The sequence below is a fragment of the Plodia interpunctella genome, chromosome 18 (assembly GCF_027563975.2).
Source record: "Plodia interpunctella isolate USDA-ARS_2022_Savannah chromosome 18, ilPloInte3.2, whole genome shotgun sequence".
NCBI classification, from domain to species: Eukaryota; Metazoa; Arthropoda; class Insecta; order Lepidoptera; family Pyralidae; genus Plodia; species Plodia interpunctella.
In genome coordinates this window covers 3,073,448-3,093,514 of record NC_071311.1, presented here as the reverse complement: position 1 = coordinate 3,093,514, position 20,067 = coordinate 3,073,448, and the positions used below count along the sequence as shown (strand labels likewise).

General features: G+C 35.5%; 1 protein-coding gene across 7 annotated transcripts in view; it reads left to right on the top strand.

The window, feature by feature from the left end:
• Positions 1-20,067, top strand: part of LOC128677790 (sodium channel protein 60E-like) — a 138,994-nt gene that overhangs the window by 45,052 nt on the left and 73,875 nt on the right. For all 7 annotated transcript variants that reach the window (XM_064436543.1, XM_064436545.1, XM_064436544.1 and 4 more), the window contains exon 2: positions 827-1,398. In XM_064436543.1, coding sequence (XP_064292613.1) covers positions 916-1,398 — 483 coding nt within the window. In that variant the 5' untranslated portion in view covers positions 827-915. The remainder of the gene's footprint in view (positions 1-826; positions 1,399-20,067) is intronic.

Below are 20,067 nucleotides of genomic sequence, written 5' to 3'. Positions count from 1 at the left end.
AATACTTCCGAGCTTTTATGTCGAGTGGAGACAATGCACATTTGCACAATGGTGGTTGCTTCTGTAACGGCCGTCGTATAGTGACGCAGTTATGTTTTCAAAGCCCTGCGGCAAAAAATAAACAGGAGGCCCATCTAAATTATTTAAAATCGTTTGTTCTGTATTCCACGTACTCCAGATTATCAATAAAAGTCAAAATGTAGCTATATTTAAATATTAGGAGAATTTTACACTAGTTAAATTTATAGTCAAGAGTCTGTGGGCCCCTGAGATTGAAGCCCCGGGACACCGCCCTGTATAGCTATGCCACTGTCTGTATCTATAGTTGTCTCGCTTTTATACCATCCGGATCTATTATAGTTACAACTCGCTTGTAAAATTATGCTGTTGAAAGTTTTAAATGTATACTAGTCAAAAGTAAAAACATAAAATGAATATTTGCAATTCTGTACACATTTCTTTTTTCTCCATCTCAGTAATAATGATGCAATGCAAATATAATCAAAGATACTTTTTACATTATACATAAATTCGAGAGATTCAAAGATTTACTTTCCCCATCTTTCGCCTTCGACGCCGCAGCCTCTGAACAAGACTTTACGATCTCGTGTGTCAATATTATTTAGAGATATCTCGAAATCTGCCCTTAAACTTGTTCTCGTTGCAAAAACACGCATTGGGTTTATTATCCGCGGCGCCACCGTGTAATGTTTACAAAAAGCTTTCGTAAATAAACCGTACAGATTATTCAAACGTGGACGTTTAGTGCGCCATGTGTCGAAAATAACATCGATCAAGGATTTTAAAATATATATATTCTTTTCAGGTGGCAGTAACAATCGGAAATGGCGTCATCGATCTGCAAATAGTGAGGGCCGCGTGGCGATGGGCCGGGCGTGGTAGCGGGTGACCGGCATGGAGGAGGACGAGCGACGGCTCTCGTTCCCGCCGCCGGCGCCGCTCAACTCGCCCGGCGAAGAGATCGACGGTTCCCGGCTCCTCGGGGAGATAGTTCGGACGCTCGAGGCGACCAACCCGGAGGCGGCGGCTCCTCTGGTCGCCTCACAGTCGCGGGATGCGCTGGACGCGGAGTGCGAGAAGCCGCGGCGAGAGGAGCTTCGAATCCCTTTGGATGGCGTCACGTTCTCGAGCGAGACACGGGAGAAGGGCGGCGGGGGCACGCGCGAGGAGCCTCGCGCCGCCGTCACGCCGTTCACGCGCGAGTCGGCGCGGAGAGCGGGCTCGCGCGGCGCCCAGCTCGTGCGCGAGTTCGGCTTCATGCCGCGCCGCCGGCTCAGCGTCGAGGACGGCGCGCGCCTGCCCAGGAAGTACGAACCCTTCCCGCCCAAGCTGTACGGACGACCGCTCGAGGAGATCGACAATTTTATATACGATGAGGTAAGTTTAGTTTGAGTTAGTTTCTTTTGCCTGTACTCCGTTGTTATCAGTAGTTCCTCTATAAGTTCTATCGAAGGAACTATCTGATATTTTTAACTTCCGGTGTTTCCTTCGAGAGAGCTTCTTCTTCTTCTTTGCGTGTCGATGGCAAATCAATGCTCTATTAGATACTAAATATTATCTTGCCAGATATAACTAAAGAAACACACGAGACACATGAAAATTTAAATGTATGTAAGTATCAGGTCTGTAAGTTACTTCTGTGATATTGCATCTCTGAACGATTTGCTAGATAAAACTTGCCACCATGGAATTATTTATGGAATTATTCCGTATAACGAAGTACTTATTAAATTGCCACAGAAAACAAAACAGTGGTAGACAGCGGTGAATATTCAATACACTATTTTCGACACGTCATATTCGAGAGTCATTCATTCAACAACTGTAATATTGATGTATTATATTCGTGATGCGACGAGTATTTTGATAGCTTTTATAAACTCTATTTAATTGATACTCAATTGATAAAACAGCGCGTCGAATTTATTCAATTTAAATTTATTTATATGAATGAATTAATGTGACATGATTTTTGTCACACATTGAATTGAATTCAATAATATCTTTCTGACAACAATAAAATCTCATGTCAAAAATGTCATTTTTGTAAAAAACTTATATTCTCTGTACGCAGGTGACCGGTGCATCCACTCTAAGAGTGGATTAAAAATGGTAATTGAATATTTAACATTAAAAAATTAATAAGCTTAGGTATTGTACAATTTTAATTCCTGTGAAATATAACCTCAAAATGTGCAATTTGCAAAGCGGGAACTACAAAGAGTTTCATGATCGGAGAACGTCAAGTTTGTGAGATATTACGTTCCCGCCGGATTGACAGCTCTGGAGTCTCCCAGATTATACTTTTATACATTTTTAAAACTTTCGTATCTTTATGAGAGTAAAATTTAAGTAATGTAGTGCCACTTGGCTGCGAATATTGACTCAGTATGGATATTTAAAAAATGCATCATTCTTGATTATTTTTACAAGTCCGAAATATGAGAAGTTCAGCTACTAAGGGTTTACTTAGGATGAGTTGCATTAGTCAACTTTGATGTTGACTTTAAAATGCGCGCCGCTGAAGTTTAGATAAGACAAAATGGAGCACTTTGCATTTTTCTGCGCGGGTTAAAGTTAAAGTGAAAGTTGACTGGTGCAACCCACTCTTAGTAGATTATTTCTCGATATTGAGTAAATATTTGTTTACATTTGAGTAAATAGGTACACAATGGATCACTGCAACATATTTGTTTCTTCATTCCCACGGGAGTTTAAAAAGAGGTGGCAACTAGTATTTTTAATTCAGTTCACAAACCATTTCGCCAGTTGCCAGCCGCAAAAATTCAAATAAAAAAATATAAAAAAAGTACAGTGGAAACAGTGCAGAACCGTAACTCAACTCCGTGCTATTTCAACAATTTATGAAAGCCGCTTTATTGGGTCAGTCTAACGACTTTTATACACAGGTTTTGTTTTCACTTTTTTATGAATTTTTTTTTTTACATTTTTCATTATATATTAGGAGTGTAAAACGTTTCGTATTTATGACATGTAAGAGAGATTTGAATATTTATTATTTAATATTAAATATCAGGTGTCTTTTAGAATGATTAGTTTATTTTGTCCATTATATGGTTCGCTTATTATGCCATCTTGGAATTAAGCATCGGTATACATACACCACAGAAATCGAATTTTAAGTTGTATACATTTGTTGTACGAAATATACTATGTACAAATCAATATTAATACAAGAAAGATACGATTGTAACGGTAACTTACCGCACTACACATCGTCATCACTGGTAAGGCGTTTAGAGAAACTCAAATACGAACATGAATCCTGTAAACATAATACTCCAAACTTTTGGGCAGTCGTGTAATTAAAATAAAAAAGTATTTTGTTATTTGTGCGAAAATTTTCCAAATCTGAACGAATAAATTAAAAATAATGTTTGTTTGTGTTTTCCTAAAGTTGTTTCCAATCAATAACTTGTGATGAAAATTTGTTCGACGTTTCAATGCACAGACAAATCATTCGCAAATCGTTCATTTCATTCAATCGTCGTCGTTCGAGTAACGAGTTACTGGAAATTCGGAATTAGATACGTTATGTAAACATTTTGACTGTGAATTCATTCAAGTGCGTAGTGAAGATCAAATAAAATATACCTATTTATTTACTCAAAGGTTCCTAAAATGATAAAATATACCTTATTTTATTTATTTACTCAAAGGTTTTTAAAATGAAAAGTCATTCATTCGTTCATTTTCAGAATTAAAGTCATTTGTTAGAATCAGAACGAACCAGTGGTGGTGTAACGGTTAAACGCCCGCTTATGAGCCGAAAGGTCGCAGGTTCGAATCCTACTCGTGCCATATGAGTTTGTATATCAATCTGACTCATGTATAGTAGTTTTCATTGTCCACCACTTACTTCCAGTGATAAAAACATCGTGAGGAAACCTGCACTCTGTTTCATTATCAACCTGCGTGTGAAATGAAGACGGCAATGGCAAACTCCATGCCATTAATAGTGCCAAGAAAGTCGTGTGTGTTTTATTCCACTTAACGATCTTGACCCTCAGTCATGAGGAATACGACTATGAAGAAGAGAATCAGAAAGAAAACAGAAGAACCTCCAACCTCATATTTCGGCATTTCATCTCAGCAGTGGTCGTTTCGAAATGCCAGTAGTTTGTAGCTTGAGAGAAATAACTATAAATATAAAAATTGACGAGAAAAAGTGTCTGTGAAGATCTAATTTTAAAATAAATGATTTGAATTTGAATTCATACGGGACCACTAAATCATCATCTAATTTAAATAAACTATGTAAAAATCTCGCACGAAAATGTTCAAATAAACACAAGGAACTCAGGAATCAACATAGTGAATTACTATGTAAATGCTTTCTATTTTATACTATACGCATTGTATATTATTGCTTGTGCTATACGGATGTTGAGCAAAATTATTTTGGTGTTGTAAACAGACAGACACGATGTTTACTAGAAAATGAATGTAACAGGATTATTTAATACAGTAAGCTCGCAGTTGGACATGACCGATCAAAATGGATAAGAAAAAGTAGAAAAGTTGCCTCTGATTACGATTGATAGCCGCGGAAGAACTCTTAAAATGCTTACTCCTCAATACAGACGGAAGCCAAGACTACATAATTTTACCAGTTCTGCAGAATACGGGACAAGAGATTGATTTTGTTGACTACAGGCATTGTCGCTCGATTTTTTAGCTATTTAATATAATCAATATTTTTTTATTCGTAGACAGGAAAGGGTTAAGAAGAAATGATGTTGTTCCGCCCGCGGCAATATTGACAAAGTTTTATTCTGTAAATTTTAGTTATCTGCAATAAGAATGTTACACAAATGAAGACACTTTTCGAATAGGTACTAAATGAATACTTTTATGAACAATAAAAACCTGGATACACAAGGGCTACAAAATTAACACCCTTCTTTATTTAACATCTCTCGGGGCTGTGACGCCCCGAACTCCGGGTTTTAACATAAAAAAATAACCTTACAATTTCGAAAATTCGGCTGACCTAACATCAAAACAAAACGCTGCTTTCATCCGTTGTCGATGTCGTCGGTTAAACATTTTTAAGAATACTATCCAACACCAGTATACTAAGATGTCCCCCACGTTCCTGCACTCCGTATGAAGTGGTTTTATTCTAAGGAACCAACACCCCTCTATCTAGTTAAAATATAACTCCATTGAAATACTTAAGCTACAGGTGACCGCAGTCGACAGGTAAAGCGTTATCTATACTTGTTGCTTCGCGATGGTGGCCCGGATAACACTCAATATTACTTACAGGCTAAGTGTAGAAGATGCTCGAGTTATCTGCTTTAGAAACAACAATGTGAAAATAATTAAAAACATATCTATACCTTATCGTGAAATCACTTTTTTATTATTGTTCTGCGGTCAGATTGGATATCAATATTTTGATTAAAAGAAGTTTAATTGTTGTAAAGTTTATAGACATTATTGAGTGTCTTGGAAAGGGTTTATAGATTTTATAACTTACACCTTAAGTTGATGACATATGGCGACTAGAAATCCTCACGTGGCTAAAGAATAAAGAACAGCTTTGACAGCTAACATATACCCACAGCATTCCCAAAAAAGCTTAACAAGAGTTGATGTATTAACATTAGCTGTAGTTAAGATTTGGTCTAAAAGATAAAGAGATACTTCATGAAAGAAAGATATAATTATTTCCATAATTTGCAAGTAGATGCGAATATTTCAAACGTAGACGAAAATGTTATAAAAATGAAAAAGTAAATTCGTTTATCGAACGTTTTAATTCAGTATTTGAAATATAAAAAGCTGAAATAGAACAATTGTTCAACACACTTGTCAGACAGCTATAATTTTGCAGAAAGAATGAATAGAGTTAATTTGATGGGTGTAAAATTGCCTTTAAAATAAAAAGCCGACTAAGCACGAAACGGGCGGAGCGGGTTGAGTTGAAGAATTTAATATGTGTGAAAAGGCGGCGGCGCGGAAATGACGTAAAATAATAAAAATGTGGGAAAATTGCTTCGCTGTGACAGTGACACGAGCTGGCGTTGCTCAATCAACTCTGATAGACTTGGCAAGCGCTTTGACAAAAAACAGAAAAATATTTACTAGCCGTGGTTTCGCCCTAGAATAGGACCACTCCATATCCTGACGTGGATGTCGTACGAGGCGACTAAGGGTCATGTATAGGCAGTTGATATGCAACAAAGGCGAGTTGAGTTGAAAGTTGACGTCAGGAAGACGGCCAATTGTAAGACCACTGTAGCATCTTCAAAAGTTTAAGGTTTTTTTACGCTGATCCCGGGTTTCGCGACTTCACAACCCCGAACACAACCAGAAATATAGGAATATGCAGGAATTAGAGAGAGGACACTGTGTTGCATTCATAATTCTTATTAATATGAAAGTATGTTCATGTAATGTTTATGTGGGTTTATGAAATAATAGATACAGTTTATAGGACAGTGATAGTTTTGCTTTCAAATGTAATTTGTTGTTTTCAAATAGCTAAAAGTACATTTTATTTTTATGAATTTCAAAGAAAATGACAAAAGGGTGAAAGCGAGAAAAGAAAACTTATTTTACAGTCGAACGTGCCTGCGATTCACGTTGTTTGCTGGAAGACGTTTTCCGCGTAAATTGACGCTTTTATAGCAAACACACTGATTCCTCGTGGAAAGGAGTTAGAACGGCTTTTGTTCTTTGTTGTAGAAGGTGCGCAGTAAAGTTTACATAGTGGAAACACGCATTTATTGTGAGTGTAAAGAGCGAAATGTTTCTGCTCATTAAATGTGAATCTGTACAATGTTAACATAGTTATGTATAAAATTAAAATGAAACCGATAAAACATATTCAGTGGCAAGTAGTAGAGCACATGCTTTAACTTTCGACGAAGAAATCTTGTTGTATTTAATGCGAGACAAAAAAAACATATCCGTGTCCTAAACCGTTATGGGGCTGTCTCGTCGAGAGCCGATCCTGACCGATCATTCATATGTCATAATAATTTGGATGACTATCATCCATTGTGTGGTTTAACTGATTTAATTTCAGCTCAATCGGTCAAAGATATCTGCTTCAAATTTGAACTGCAAATTCCACCCGAACATAAACATATTTTCTAAACATTGCAAGTTAAATATATTTTTTAAAAGAAACTGATATCACAAATTCATGCATATTAAAAAAAATATATATTAAAAAATCATCGCAAAAGCAAACAGCGCGCTCTATATATAAAAGCTATTTAAAGTTGCCTTGTGGGTAAAGTGGGCGTTTTGCCTTGTGGTGAAATAGGGTCAATTAGGGTACGAATATTTTAGGGACATCTTTCATTCACGAGGGATAGGTTTGCGTGAAGGAAATGAAATCCCTTAATACGAGTACGAGTAGGGAAGACATATTATTTTATGAATAAGTTGTTGAATAATTTTATTAGATTGTTTTTCTTTGTGCTTTTTGTTTATACTTTTGTAAAAGGAAAATAAAAATATCGACCATAGTGTTTCTAGGCTCTGACACCTAACGAGGGAGGGATCTGCTAAAAAAGACTATCAATAAATACCTTCTGGCATGTCTACACTGTTTAAATTAGTTTATTTCGGCATTTCTCCTCAACAGTGGTCGTTCGGAAATGTCAGTAGTTTTTAACCTTTTGAGAAATTATTATATCTTCATAATCGTATTCCTCATTGCTGACGTTCGTGGTCATTACGTGGAATGAAACACACATAACGACTTCCTTGGTACTATTAATGGAGTGGTTTGCCATTGCCTTATCAATTTCACACACAAGTTGATATTTAACCTCACGATGTTTTCCTTCACCGGATTACTATATACCTAACACAAAATTTAACGTGAAAAAGTGCCTGTGAAGGAATAATTTATAAACAAATGTGTGAATGTTGACTTTGATGACAACAGACTGACGTAACCAATCTATAAAAATTCTATTTTTTGCTATTGGACTACGGAACCCTAAAAACAACCAGATAAATAGCCATCAAAACTGTCGATTCCAGTTTACAAGATGTTGATTTTCTAAGAGCGCTTAACCACCAACTAGTGGTTGCGAGTGGCTTCACACGAGTACAGCTTTGGAGCCAGTCCAAAAACCGCGGGAACATTTCAGTGGGAGATTTATGCGACCGATAGGGTAATATTTCGTGAATAGTTGGTTTTAGATTTCGTTTGAGTCGGTCCATTGTGCGGTAATGTCCCGATTTGTTTCCGTTATATAGTTCGACCTTTTTATTTTTTTTTAAAAGATAAAGAACGCTTTATGCTAAAGTCTCGTTCTGTCAATTCCTTAATACGAGTAGGGAAGACATATTATTTTATGAATAAGTTATTGAACAATTTTAATAAATTGCTTTTCTCTGTGCTTTTTGTTTATATCTTTGCAAAATGAAATACTTAGTTTTTACGTAGTGTATGTTATAATAAAAGTGTAGAAGAAGAAAGAAGTAAAAAATATATATCAACCAAAGTGTTTCTAGGCTCTGACACTTAATGAGGGAGGGATCTGATAAAAGAGTGACGTATATGTAAGAAATGATAAAGACCTTCTGGCATGATAGGGACTACACTGTTTAAATTAGTTTATTTCGGCATTTCTCCTCAACAGTGGTCGTCGAAAATGCCAGTAGTTTCCAGCCTTTTGAGAAATCACTATATACTTAATACAAAATTTGACGTGAAAAAGTGCCTCGTTCTGTCAATGTCAAATGTTGTAAAGTAGGTAACTCAAGCTTTTAATTTTATTTTTATAATGAGTTGAGAGGATGTTATTATCTTAATATCTTATTTAATGTGCAATAGTTTTCTACTGCAGTGCGTGTAGTTTTATATCTTTTTGTCTTTTGCATCAGACGCAAATTTTATATAGATAAGTTCAACATATCCACTACGATTTTCCGTAAAGACAGTTTTTTTCCGGGGTAAATAAAGTTCATATTATGCGATCATAGAAAATATTTGTCTTCAAATATTCCAGAAACTTCCACATTTTATGCGAAATATCTATCCACATGTTGGAGACGTTTCGAAATCTCGACCCGGCAAAGGCCAGGCGAATGCAGCTTATAGCTTACAATAGAGAGTGGAAACTTACCCGGCGACCTAGGTGAGCGGCGCAACGTGTCACGATGCGATGAAACACTATATAATTCCAAAAATATCCATCGTCCATGACCGTGGTGAATCACGTTACGCTGCAAAATTAAATAAAAAGTACGTAACTTCGTAAATATTACGACCTCCGTGGCTTAGTGGTCAACATGCCCGTCCGGTATCTGGAGGTCCTTCGATTCCCAACGCGGGCAAATATACCAGTATATTTAGTAGATCACAAATATTTGTCTGCGGTTCCGAGTGTGTCGTGACAGTTTCGATATGTCTGTCGGACCCGCGATACAAGCTTAGTGATTAGAGTAGGCCGTTGAGTGTTGTGTATTCATTTATTTTTATGTACATTTATGTATACCTACGCCCATCACGCTGGGTCATGATATTTTGTCAGATTTGTCGCCCAACTAGGACGTCGGGTGGCAGCTTATCCCGCGATGCAGCAGAACATATCACTCGCTGGAATTGAAATCATTTGACAAAGAAATCAAACTTTATAAGTCTGGTTATATATGTTAAGTATAAAGTTTCTTGAAACCTTTTGTCGTCATAGTCGTAGGAATTTGGTTTCGTATCTTACCTTATACCTAAACTAAACTTATTATCACTCTTTTGGGACTAGCGTGATAAAAAGTATCAGCATTCAGAAACAATGCAGTTCGGTTTTGGTATTTATATATCTGCTACTCAACAACTTATAACATCTCCTTATAAAGTGTAAATAATGATGTCTTTACTTTCACATTGGTAGTTAGTTTTAGAACTTATAGGAGGGTAAATCTGGATTTACACAGAGTAGGTACTTTTTCATTATCAAATTCTTATTTCGGGTACACACTATCGTCGAACTCAGACAGATGACGACGCGAATGCATAAACATTGCGTAGTTTCTACGAGAGCTCTTATTTGCCGCAATGTATACCGAATTCGCGACATCCTTCAAAAATACAGACTGATTTGTTGTATTGTATCGAGATGAATGTTTGATATTCCAAACAGAATCTGGCGTCCAGTTGACAAATCGTTAAATATTAAATCCTATTTTGACGCAGAAATTTTACCGGCTGCGTGCCACAGATGCTCAATTTCCCCAGAATCGCCCTATTCCCAGTGACGTAAGGCTCATTATCCCGAAGACAGGATTGAGCCTATATGCGCCATTTTATCCACGCCTGCCACTTGGATTGAGGTTTCAAATAAAGAATGTCCAGAAGTTACTTTCAAAAATTTTGAACATAAAGTACATGCATACAAAAAGCTGTTAGCTTATATGCAAAATAAAGTATCAATCACCGTTGAAGAAAGTTTGGTGAAAATATGTCGATCTATTCTTACATTATACATAATACGAGAAATCTCCCTATTTAGATAGGGAGATTTCGATCGAACATCAATCATCGATTGATCGAATACATTTAATATTCGATCAATCGATGATTGATGTTTTAATGTAATAGAAGGGGCCAGATGTGACTTATGATGCGAAAGTACATCTATTTTTATTACATAACCTTTTTAAAAGCATTAATTTTGTGAGTTCGCGTCTTAAGTCATAGAACGCAAGGCTGTCGTACAGGTTATTCTTCCGTACCGAAATTATTTTCCTCGGAGTTTTCTTTAAATAATTTAAAGTAACACGGCTGCGGCTTTCGGCTTTGACGTAAATAAAATTTCGGAATGGCGTGAAATAGTTTTACTGGTAAAGGACGGAGTTATTCGCTTTAGTGGCAGTATTTTACATACATTTTTGAGTTAATTTCCATGATTATTGTAGTTACTTTATTGTTTATAATTGGGTCTTTAGTGGCGTGTGTTTTAGTGGCCTAGAATAGTACCAATACTTATAGATTTAATGTATATTCTTCAATGGATTATTTGTTATTTATTTATTTATTATACGATTAAGGGATGAAAAGCCTTGACAACTGATAGGCAACAGTTTAAGCTAGTAGCTGATAACTAGGGATACCGACGACCGTGCGAACTGGAGGAGAAAAAGTAGGAAAGCGGACCTTGGACTTTGACGCTCAACGGCTGAGGAAGAAGCCGGGAAAACGTTGAGAGAGATAGATCTGACTGTTTGCATATTTACGTTATACTTATTTAAGTGTAACGTAAACTGAACAAAACATTATTATCGTTTATAAAAACTGCCAAATCTAGCAAAATATATGTCTGTGAATCAAGTAATTTTAATACAAAAGCCGTGGACCCGGAAGGTTCCTTGTAGTTTTAATTCATTCAGAGCAGCGATGGCGCGGAATAATAAGAGTGCTCTAACATAGACTTATATCTCTACTAGATACCGCATTAGAGCTATGCTCTATTGCACATTTGTGCTCAGTTGCGTGGACGCAGCTCTTGTAGTCGCGTTGTGCTCCATTGTTTTCCATAGGTTTTGACGTTGACATGCGTTGCTCTATACAATTTTTGCGTTGTTCCGCATTGTCTGTCTACGGACGTTGGCATGAAAACTTTTAGGGTGAGTTGCAACAGTCAACTTAGACGTTGACTTTAACCTGCGCGCCGTTTACGTTTAGATGAAATGGCGTACTTTGCGTTTTTCTGTGGAGATTAAAGTTAACTTCAAAGTTGATGATTTAACCCAATTTTAGCGCTTCATTGTCGAAAATGGAAGTTTCCTTCCAAACTAGGATCGGCCTCGGCGTCGGTACGGAAATATTATCAGAATCAGAAGACTGTGATTGTTTATTCTTTTCACAATTATTCATTCATATACCATTTTGTAAGATTTTTGTCGCTCAATTCACTAGTCAAACGACATAAATCCATGTGGTTATTTCACACAGCCTATGGAATAAAGCATAAGTCATTCAAACTCGTGACACCAGAGATCTTCTTCTTCATACCGCGTTATCCTGAACTCTTGTCTTAGTTGTTCTTGGATATAAAATGTATATGAGTTCTGTGTCCCCTTGGCAAAGGCCTTCTCCAACTCTCTTAACTGGTGCCTTTCATTCACGACTTTTCTCGAATTTGGACCAGCTGTTAATTTGGTCTTCTCATCTCTTTAGCTCCTTGACTTTGTTTACCATTGTTTACCATCTTTGGGGTACCAATATGTTACAAAAAATGTGTACCAGCTTTAGAGAAAGAAAATGCGGCATCTAGTTATAAGTACATCCATGGTTCTACTCATCTTCGCGACCCAGATAGCAACAGTTCAATACGCGGGTAGCGTGAACTGGAACGCTGATTGTTTTAACCGGAAGCTACTTCCATACAAATAAGTTGAAACTGCCCCCTTTCAACCAGTACACAAAAATGCAGATTTCACACAAAACAAGTTTTGGACTTTAGGACTTGCTGTTCATGAAATGAAATATGAAGAATATTTTTTTAACAGTAGAATTACGGATTATTTTAATTTTCTTTTCTTTTGTAAGCTTCTGTTCGTCTTTAAAGTACCTATATACGCTTTCACTACAGTAGTGATAGCGTAAATACTTTAAGGAACACCTTAACAGAACTATAACATATATTTTTAGAGATTTAATTTTATTATTCTATTGTGCTGCTTGGGATTTCGATAAAAATAAAATATCAGGAAGTTTTTATTTCAGTAAAATGACGGATATTTGACCCAAAGACCAAAAGTCCATTTTCAAAAGTCATTATCTCGAATGCACTCACCGTGCCAGTTAAATTTGTTCCACTTTGACAGCAAACCTTGTGAACTCTCTTCAAAGCTACATACTTAATAGAAACACAATATTATTTTTTATCATCAAAAGCAGAAAAACACGAACAAAAGAATAATTAATTCTAACGAAATAATTCCCGGAGCCAATGACGAAAATTCCCGTTTCGCCCTAGTCCCGTCTGACGATGATAATCACTGATAAAACAAGTCGCTTCGCTGTTATTCCTCGTCCCGGCCTGAGATTAAATTAAATTCTATAATTGGATTCTAATCGCGAATAATTTCGGCATTTCGATATAATTATTTCGAAAGATATGAATTAAAATTGTTTAGAAATGCTTATTGTTTGATATTTAGATAACGAGTATAATTATGAAATTGAATATTACCTGATATTAAGTAGATATTTTATTTAAGTGTTGGTTAATATATTCTCTCTCTTATCAGATCGTTTTCTCCGTTTCTTCCTCAACCTCTACGCGGAATACTATCTAATTTGTAGGAATAAAACTTAATATCAATTTCAGAACAATTCAATATCCTGAAAAATAATTATATTAAATAAAAATGCAAAGAAAGAAAGAATAGAAACTTGTAACTTTCTTTAATTCTGGCTGATTGTAAACTCAATAGGACTAAGTGAAGACAAAAGCGATGAGCTCGATAATGAACGAGTAACCGGATTTAAAAGATTCGTGCTGGCTGGATGTCCTCAAGGAGGATATTCGTGCAAATGGCCTGACAACAGGATGCCGAAGACCATGTGAAATGGAGAAGAAATTATAGAAAAGCGGACCCTGGGTACCGATGTTGATGTTTTGGATGTTAATATTTATTAGATTTTGAAATTTAATTACGATTATTGATAATAAGTAGTGTTTAAATATATGTCCTGGTCACATGCCAATTACATTTAAAAATATATATATATATATATTGAAAAAAAAATTGGTTATGCAACTAACTTCGAGGAGTTATGCTCTAAAAAGAACGAAATACGAAGTACTCGTATACAAATGTCGAGAAATAAAATTACCATCAACAAATGTGGTCAATGAAGAAACATATCGAAACATCATAGTTTACATCGTTTCCATAATTGTGGCTGAGATAAGGAAGTCAAGATTTGTGCAGACAGATAGCTTCGGGGAAAACCTTTTCATAACATTGCTTGTTCTTGTCACATCCGAACAAATAATGTAGTAATAAGTAGGACGCTCGCGTTGGACATTTGTGAATAAAAACTGGTATCCAGAGCGCCATTGTTCGTCTGTCATTGTGTCCAGAGGCAGACCTAGAAATTCAGATCCATTCCTCCGATTACCATCATATATTTGTGGTTTATACGCCTTAGGTATTTTTTTTTCGTGTATTTTAGAATATTTGTGTAAATTTTACAAACTACACCTATCGATATTTTTTTGTTTTTTCAGCTTTTAAAACAGAGAACTTGCAAAAGAACTGCCCTCTAAACTATAATGCATAATTTGTATATCGAGCAGTTATGAGCTTAAAAATAGTTTTCGAATTACGGCTAGGTAGCCGTGATTAAAGTTAAAAAAACCGTTAGGTAACGGTTTTTTTCTGGAAAAGAGATCTAATTCGATTAATTAAACTTCTTTTCCAACAAAAAAACTACCGAGATTGATATCGGTTCATCAGTTTAGAAGCTACAAATTCGATACTATTACATTAAATATGGTATTATAGCATCCCTATATTTGCATCAGGGTGTTAAATTGTAATCGGATAAATCTCTATTCATTTTACCAAGGCGACATAACACAGAAGCATATCGTCATTACAGTTGTTCCTAATGTTTCAAATATAATTACTCGTGTACGGGAATGGGAACGGCACGAACGGCGCGCGGCACGATGAAATGAAACTGCTATTACGTTGAAGCCGTCCCATATAAACCTCTTGCGGCGTTCTGCTACCCTGGTAACTCGGATGCATGTTTCATGTGATGCACGGAGGCATGAACTTATCTATATCTGAAACGGTGTTCGATTCAGAATCGATGCTAGACTAGTTAATGTAGGGCGTTCTATAAAAACCGCCTTTGATTGTCAATTTGTTTACGTAAAGTTATAGAATTGAAACTATGGAGATAACTTTAGTACAGTCAAATAAAAATGCAAGTATGATGTATGAAAATTATTGCACAGTACATTTAGTTATTTATTATAATTGTACGTGTACAGAAATTTAAAAGGATTCGATTTTTTTCGGTAACATTACTTACGTCATGACACCTGTAATAACTGAACTATTTTAAATTCTTGATATAAGGAAGAGCAAGATCTACTGCTACATTCCTATAATGTCCATCCAACAACGAATCTATTTATCTAAACAATGTACAGCCGATAGCATATTAAGTTACCCTGATTGACCGTAATGATGGCCTAACTTCCCAATGAATTTGGATAGGTTGATGTGGTGTCGACTTATATACATACTTAGTATACATAAATATAAAATTTTGATTCAGACGATATAACAAATTCTGCGTTTAAATTTCGTTATTCTTGATCATAATGTGTTTTTATTTATGAAAATACTTCATATTTCAGTGAATGAAAACTAACAATCACACAAACGAGACGCGATATTTCAAGCTGTCTCGCTTTTGTTATGTACTGCATCTTGGAGTGTTGCAGAACCTGAGAACTGGCAACATTCACTAGGAATGCAGCTGGAACTAGTCCGGATGTTTTATAGCTTCTATACGTCGCCAGCAGACAGAGGCTGGGATATTCGGAAATCCTATATTGGGTTGTTAAGTGTGGATTTTGTTTTCGTAATAGTAACTGTATTTTATAGGAACACTGTACGTTGTTTCTATTTTTTATTAGCCTATGGTGTCCTACTGCTAGGCAAAGGCCTCCCCTCTGCGTTACCATACCATCTCTCCCTGTCCGCGTATCTCCTGTATTATATATTTTTTTATTTATTTCAAAAAACAAACGCGCTGATAATATTACAAAATGATTTTACAAATAAATACAAATTCTGTCCCATCCAGATCGTCGGAACATCTCATTCGTGTGAAATTATAAGAACCTACATTAATGGTGCATGGCCCAGTCCTAATATTTTCGGGCCTATTTTACTAAAAGTTACAACTGGCCGGCGACCGACAATTAAATATGCGAGACCAAGGGCAGCCCTAGCTTTTCACAAAAAGCACAACTCGCCTCGACCTGTCTTCTAACCCAATTTTAACACGTCAAAATTTCAATATTCAAAAATGAGAAAGCGTTCGAGTTCTATATTTGAATTTTTATTCCACCAATGGAAAATGTTGGACATTTAAATGTCAAGCTCCGCTTCTGTAGTTTCTAAGATTGAATTACAATATTCTTACACTTTATATAAATTTAACTTCATAATTAGATTGAATTTCCAACTTCAAATTTTATATTGGTAAGAAGCTATTCTTAAAACCTTAAAAATAATGGGATGAAAATTAAATTCAGGCCTTGAGCGGGAATGTAGCCTGCGCCCCAGGGTTACCCCTATAATCCTATATATATATATCATTTTAGAAATTACTTCAAGTTCGTTTTTGCCTGCAATAATACCACAATGCAAAATATCCCATTAAGTCAGCAAGCAGCGTATGTTGACGTTTATATCAAGGGTGATTAGTTCACTGCATACAATGTTGATTAATGTCAGCTACTGAAACTAATCGAATTATATTCATGAGTAAATTGAGTTATTTGCATAGTAATACTGAACAATTGATTTCCTTTGAGATTATTTATACAGATCATAAGTGAATTAAAGAGTGGGTTGCACCACTCAACATTGACGTAAAATAAGTTTTATCTAATTGGCTGTGGAGCGCAAGTTAAAGTTAACATCGAAATTGATTGGTTACTAGACTGGACGAATGATGCTAAGTCGGTGTCTAAATTTTAATCATTCGCCAAATGAATCTTGTCACGAAACAATAAATCGAGTATTTATAGATTTAAAATCGAGATTTTAGTATTATGACGGCTTTGATTTCATCATGCGCGGACACGTAGATGTAGGAGGATAATGGAATTTGAAAATTACGAGTGAAACGATAGAATAAATTATCTCACATAATAAGATCGTACACGAACCTGAAAATGGAACTCGACACTTCAAAGGCAACCGACAGGTTTTACCTGTAACAATGAAACGATTCTTTTGTTTTTAATTTTAGTCTCATTGAGTTACGATGAATTGAATTTTTTTCACAATTCCTTTAATTTACTTATGTAAATTAATCTGTTCTATTCCGTTTGTGCTTCAAAATATAATATAAAAAAGAAACGTTTAAGTCTGATCGTAAAAACCGAAAATATTTACCGAAAGTAGATATGCTCTAAATAGTTTATTCATTGAGTAATTTTTACTTATGGTAAACAGCCTCCTATTTAGATGAAAGTACCCGCGACATAGTGGCAAAAGAATCAAATATTTTCATATTTGATTCTTTTGCCACTATGTCGCGGGTACAACAGAATAAACTTTTTAAATCTAATATTCGATCCTCTTTGAATTTATATTAATTCATTTGTTTTCCTTTTCAGGTAAACTGATATGTAATGAAATGTAGTAAGTATCTATATCTATTCTTGAAGGTTTCCGGTGAAGGAAAACATCGTGAGGAAACCTGCACACTGGTTGATTATTAACTTGTGTGTGAAATGGAGAAGGCAATGGCAAACCACTCCATTACTAATGCCAAGAAAGTTGTTGTGTGTGTTTAATTCCACGTAATGACCAGGACCCTCAGCCATGAGGAATACGACTATGAAGAAGATATCTATTCTATATTCTATATATGTATACATATAATAAAACTGTACTTAAGTGGGCTATGTTTGTTCGCGCAATACGTAAAAACTATTGGATGGAATTTGATGCGGTTTTCTCAGTTGTATAGCGGATAGTTTAACTTAAAATCTTGTATAGGTTTAGGTTTTTTTACAGGGCGAAGGCGCGTGCAAAAGCTAGTCTAGAATAAATAGTAACTATATACAAAACCATAGATATAGCTATTCCTATGTTGTTTGTTTGACACTTAAGTTTCGGGAAGGATGTCGCCCAACTAAGTTTGAAGTTTACGGATAGATAATAAAAAGATAGGTTACGGAAAGATAATATCAACGAAAATTAAAAAAATAAATCTTTTTTAAATGTTGTCCTATTAATTACTACCTATTTATAATTAGAAGAATGGTTGTCAGAGCGTCTCGATCGCTGCAGGCGCGCACTCATTACGGTCCCTCAATTTTCTTAAGGTGGGAATAATTCCCAAAATCAATCATTCATAAAATTGACATTAACACAGTACACAGTTTAAATTAACTTAATAATTAATTTCTTTGTCTATAATAATTCTTGTCTTTGTTCAAATTTGAAGAACTGTAATGACAGCGGAGCTGCAACGTTCTAAACGCTTTGATAGATCACATACAACATGCGAATACAATGGCGGTGTTGATTGTGATCACTTGTTTTTTTTAACATCAATTGACAACGTTCATGGTATGAGTATATAGGATTTAGAGAGATAAAATATGACAACGTGAAATTAACAACGCATGCGGTTATTCAATACTGGACGCAAAAATGACCATCAATTTTGATATACATAAATAGCATGGTTTTCTGTCAGACGTTGATGTTCATCCCGTATTCAATAATATACTTTAGCTATATTAATTGTTCCCATATGTTGTTATGTTTACACAAATGGTGGTCCAGTATAGATATATATTTTCTTAATATATATTTAAGAAGTATAGTCGCGCAATGGAAGATACTCCACCGACAAGAGCCTCGCTCTTAAATTAGATAATGGGATTACCATCTGTTGTAATAAGTTACATAGGCGGAAAGTGAGGATTATCTGCGACCGACTGTACTTGCAAATTTTGTCGTGTCTGTCTGTGTCGTGTTTCGAAATAGTGGAATAACTTAAAAATTATAATTGACATAATTTATAGAGATTTACAAGTAACCGATTTAGTAAATAAATAAAATATCATTGGGTTTTTGTAGATTTTTTCATTAGTAACTCTGGACAAAGCGTGCTTTTTCCTGGTTAGCAAAGACACGCGACCATTAGCGGTGAGACTGAAGTTCAACTGGGAACTCCAAACGAGATCAAATTATACTGCCAAAGTTCCGACTCGTCTAACCTCTAAATTGAATTCCATCTAATTCCTGGAAATGTAGTACCTACAGGAAGACACGAAACGCATGCGCCCTTTCCTTTATTTAACGCACAACATATAAATACTAAATTTAGAAACATTATTTATAGATTTCCTTTATTAAATTATGAAAGTATTGAAAAATAAATTCAAAAACGGATGATATATATCAAAGATCTGATAAAAGAGTGTGAAAAGGAGATGAAAAATAAAAAAGGAGCTTCAAGAATCCGACGCTTTAAGTCCGCGGAAGAAACCAGGAAATTCCTCAAAAGACAGGTAGATTGGATCTGAAACTAAAGTGGATATATACTTCAGTTTATAATAAATTGATTTATATGATATTTTGTCATATCTCTTATAGATTCTCAAAGGTTCACGTTTCATCTGAAAGAAATAAATTCTTATAAATTGCGTGATAATTTAGTCAGTGTTTGCGAAAACGCGTTTTTTTTTCTCACATAAAAAATGTCGCTCCGGTCGTAATTGACTTGGTAATTACTGGCGCTGTTTCGAAAAATAATTTACGATGTCGTAAACTTGGCAAATATGAATTATGTTCTGATTAAACTGAAGATATACAATATGGGTGCCTAATTTATTTTTAACTGAGGCCGTTAAATTGATAGACAAAGTTATTGAACCATAGTATACGTAATGCTAGATGTTTATACGTTTTCGAACTCATTGCGATTATGACGCCAACCCTGGTGTTTTGTCTCAGTCACTCATGTTCGTGTGAGTAAGACGCAGTATCTATACTAGAGAGCCCAACGTTTGTTTCATACATATTGTCTGAAAGTGTCCGATCTATTTACAATGATTATTTTAATTTTGGAGAAGCAGAAGAAGAATATGAAATTAACTCGGCTTAAATCGTCGGCTGTGAATTTTACAACCATCCATCTGCCTGAAGTCAACTCTCCTTGAGAATGTTTTTGTAGCCTATGAGCTGTCAATGACATGTGTCCATTAGTCGTCTCACGGGAATGGTCTTAATCTAGATTGAGATCCATACATATACACATGGTAGCGA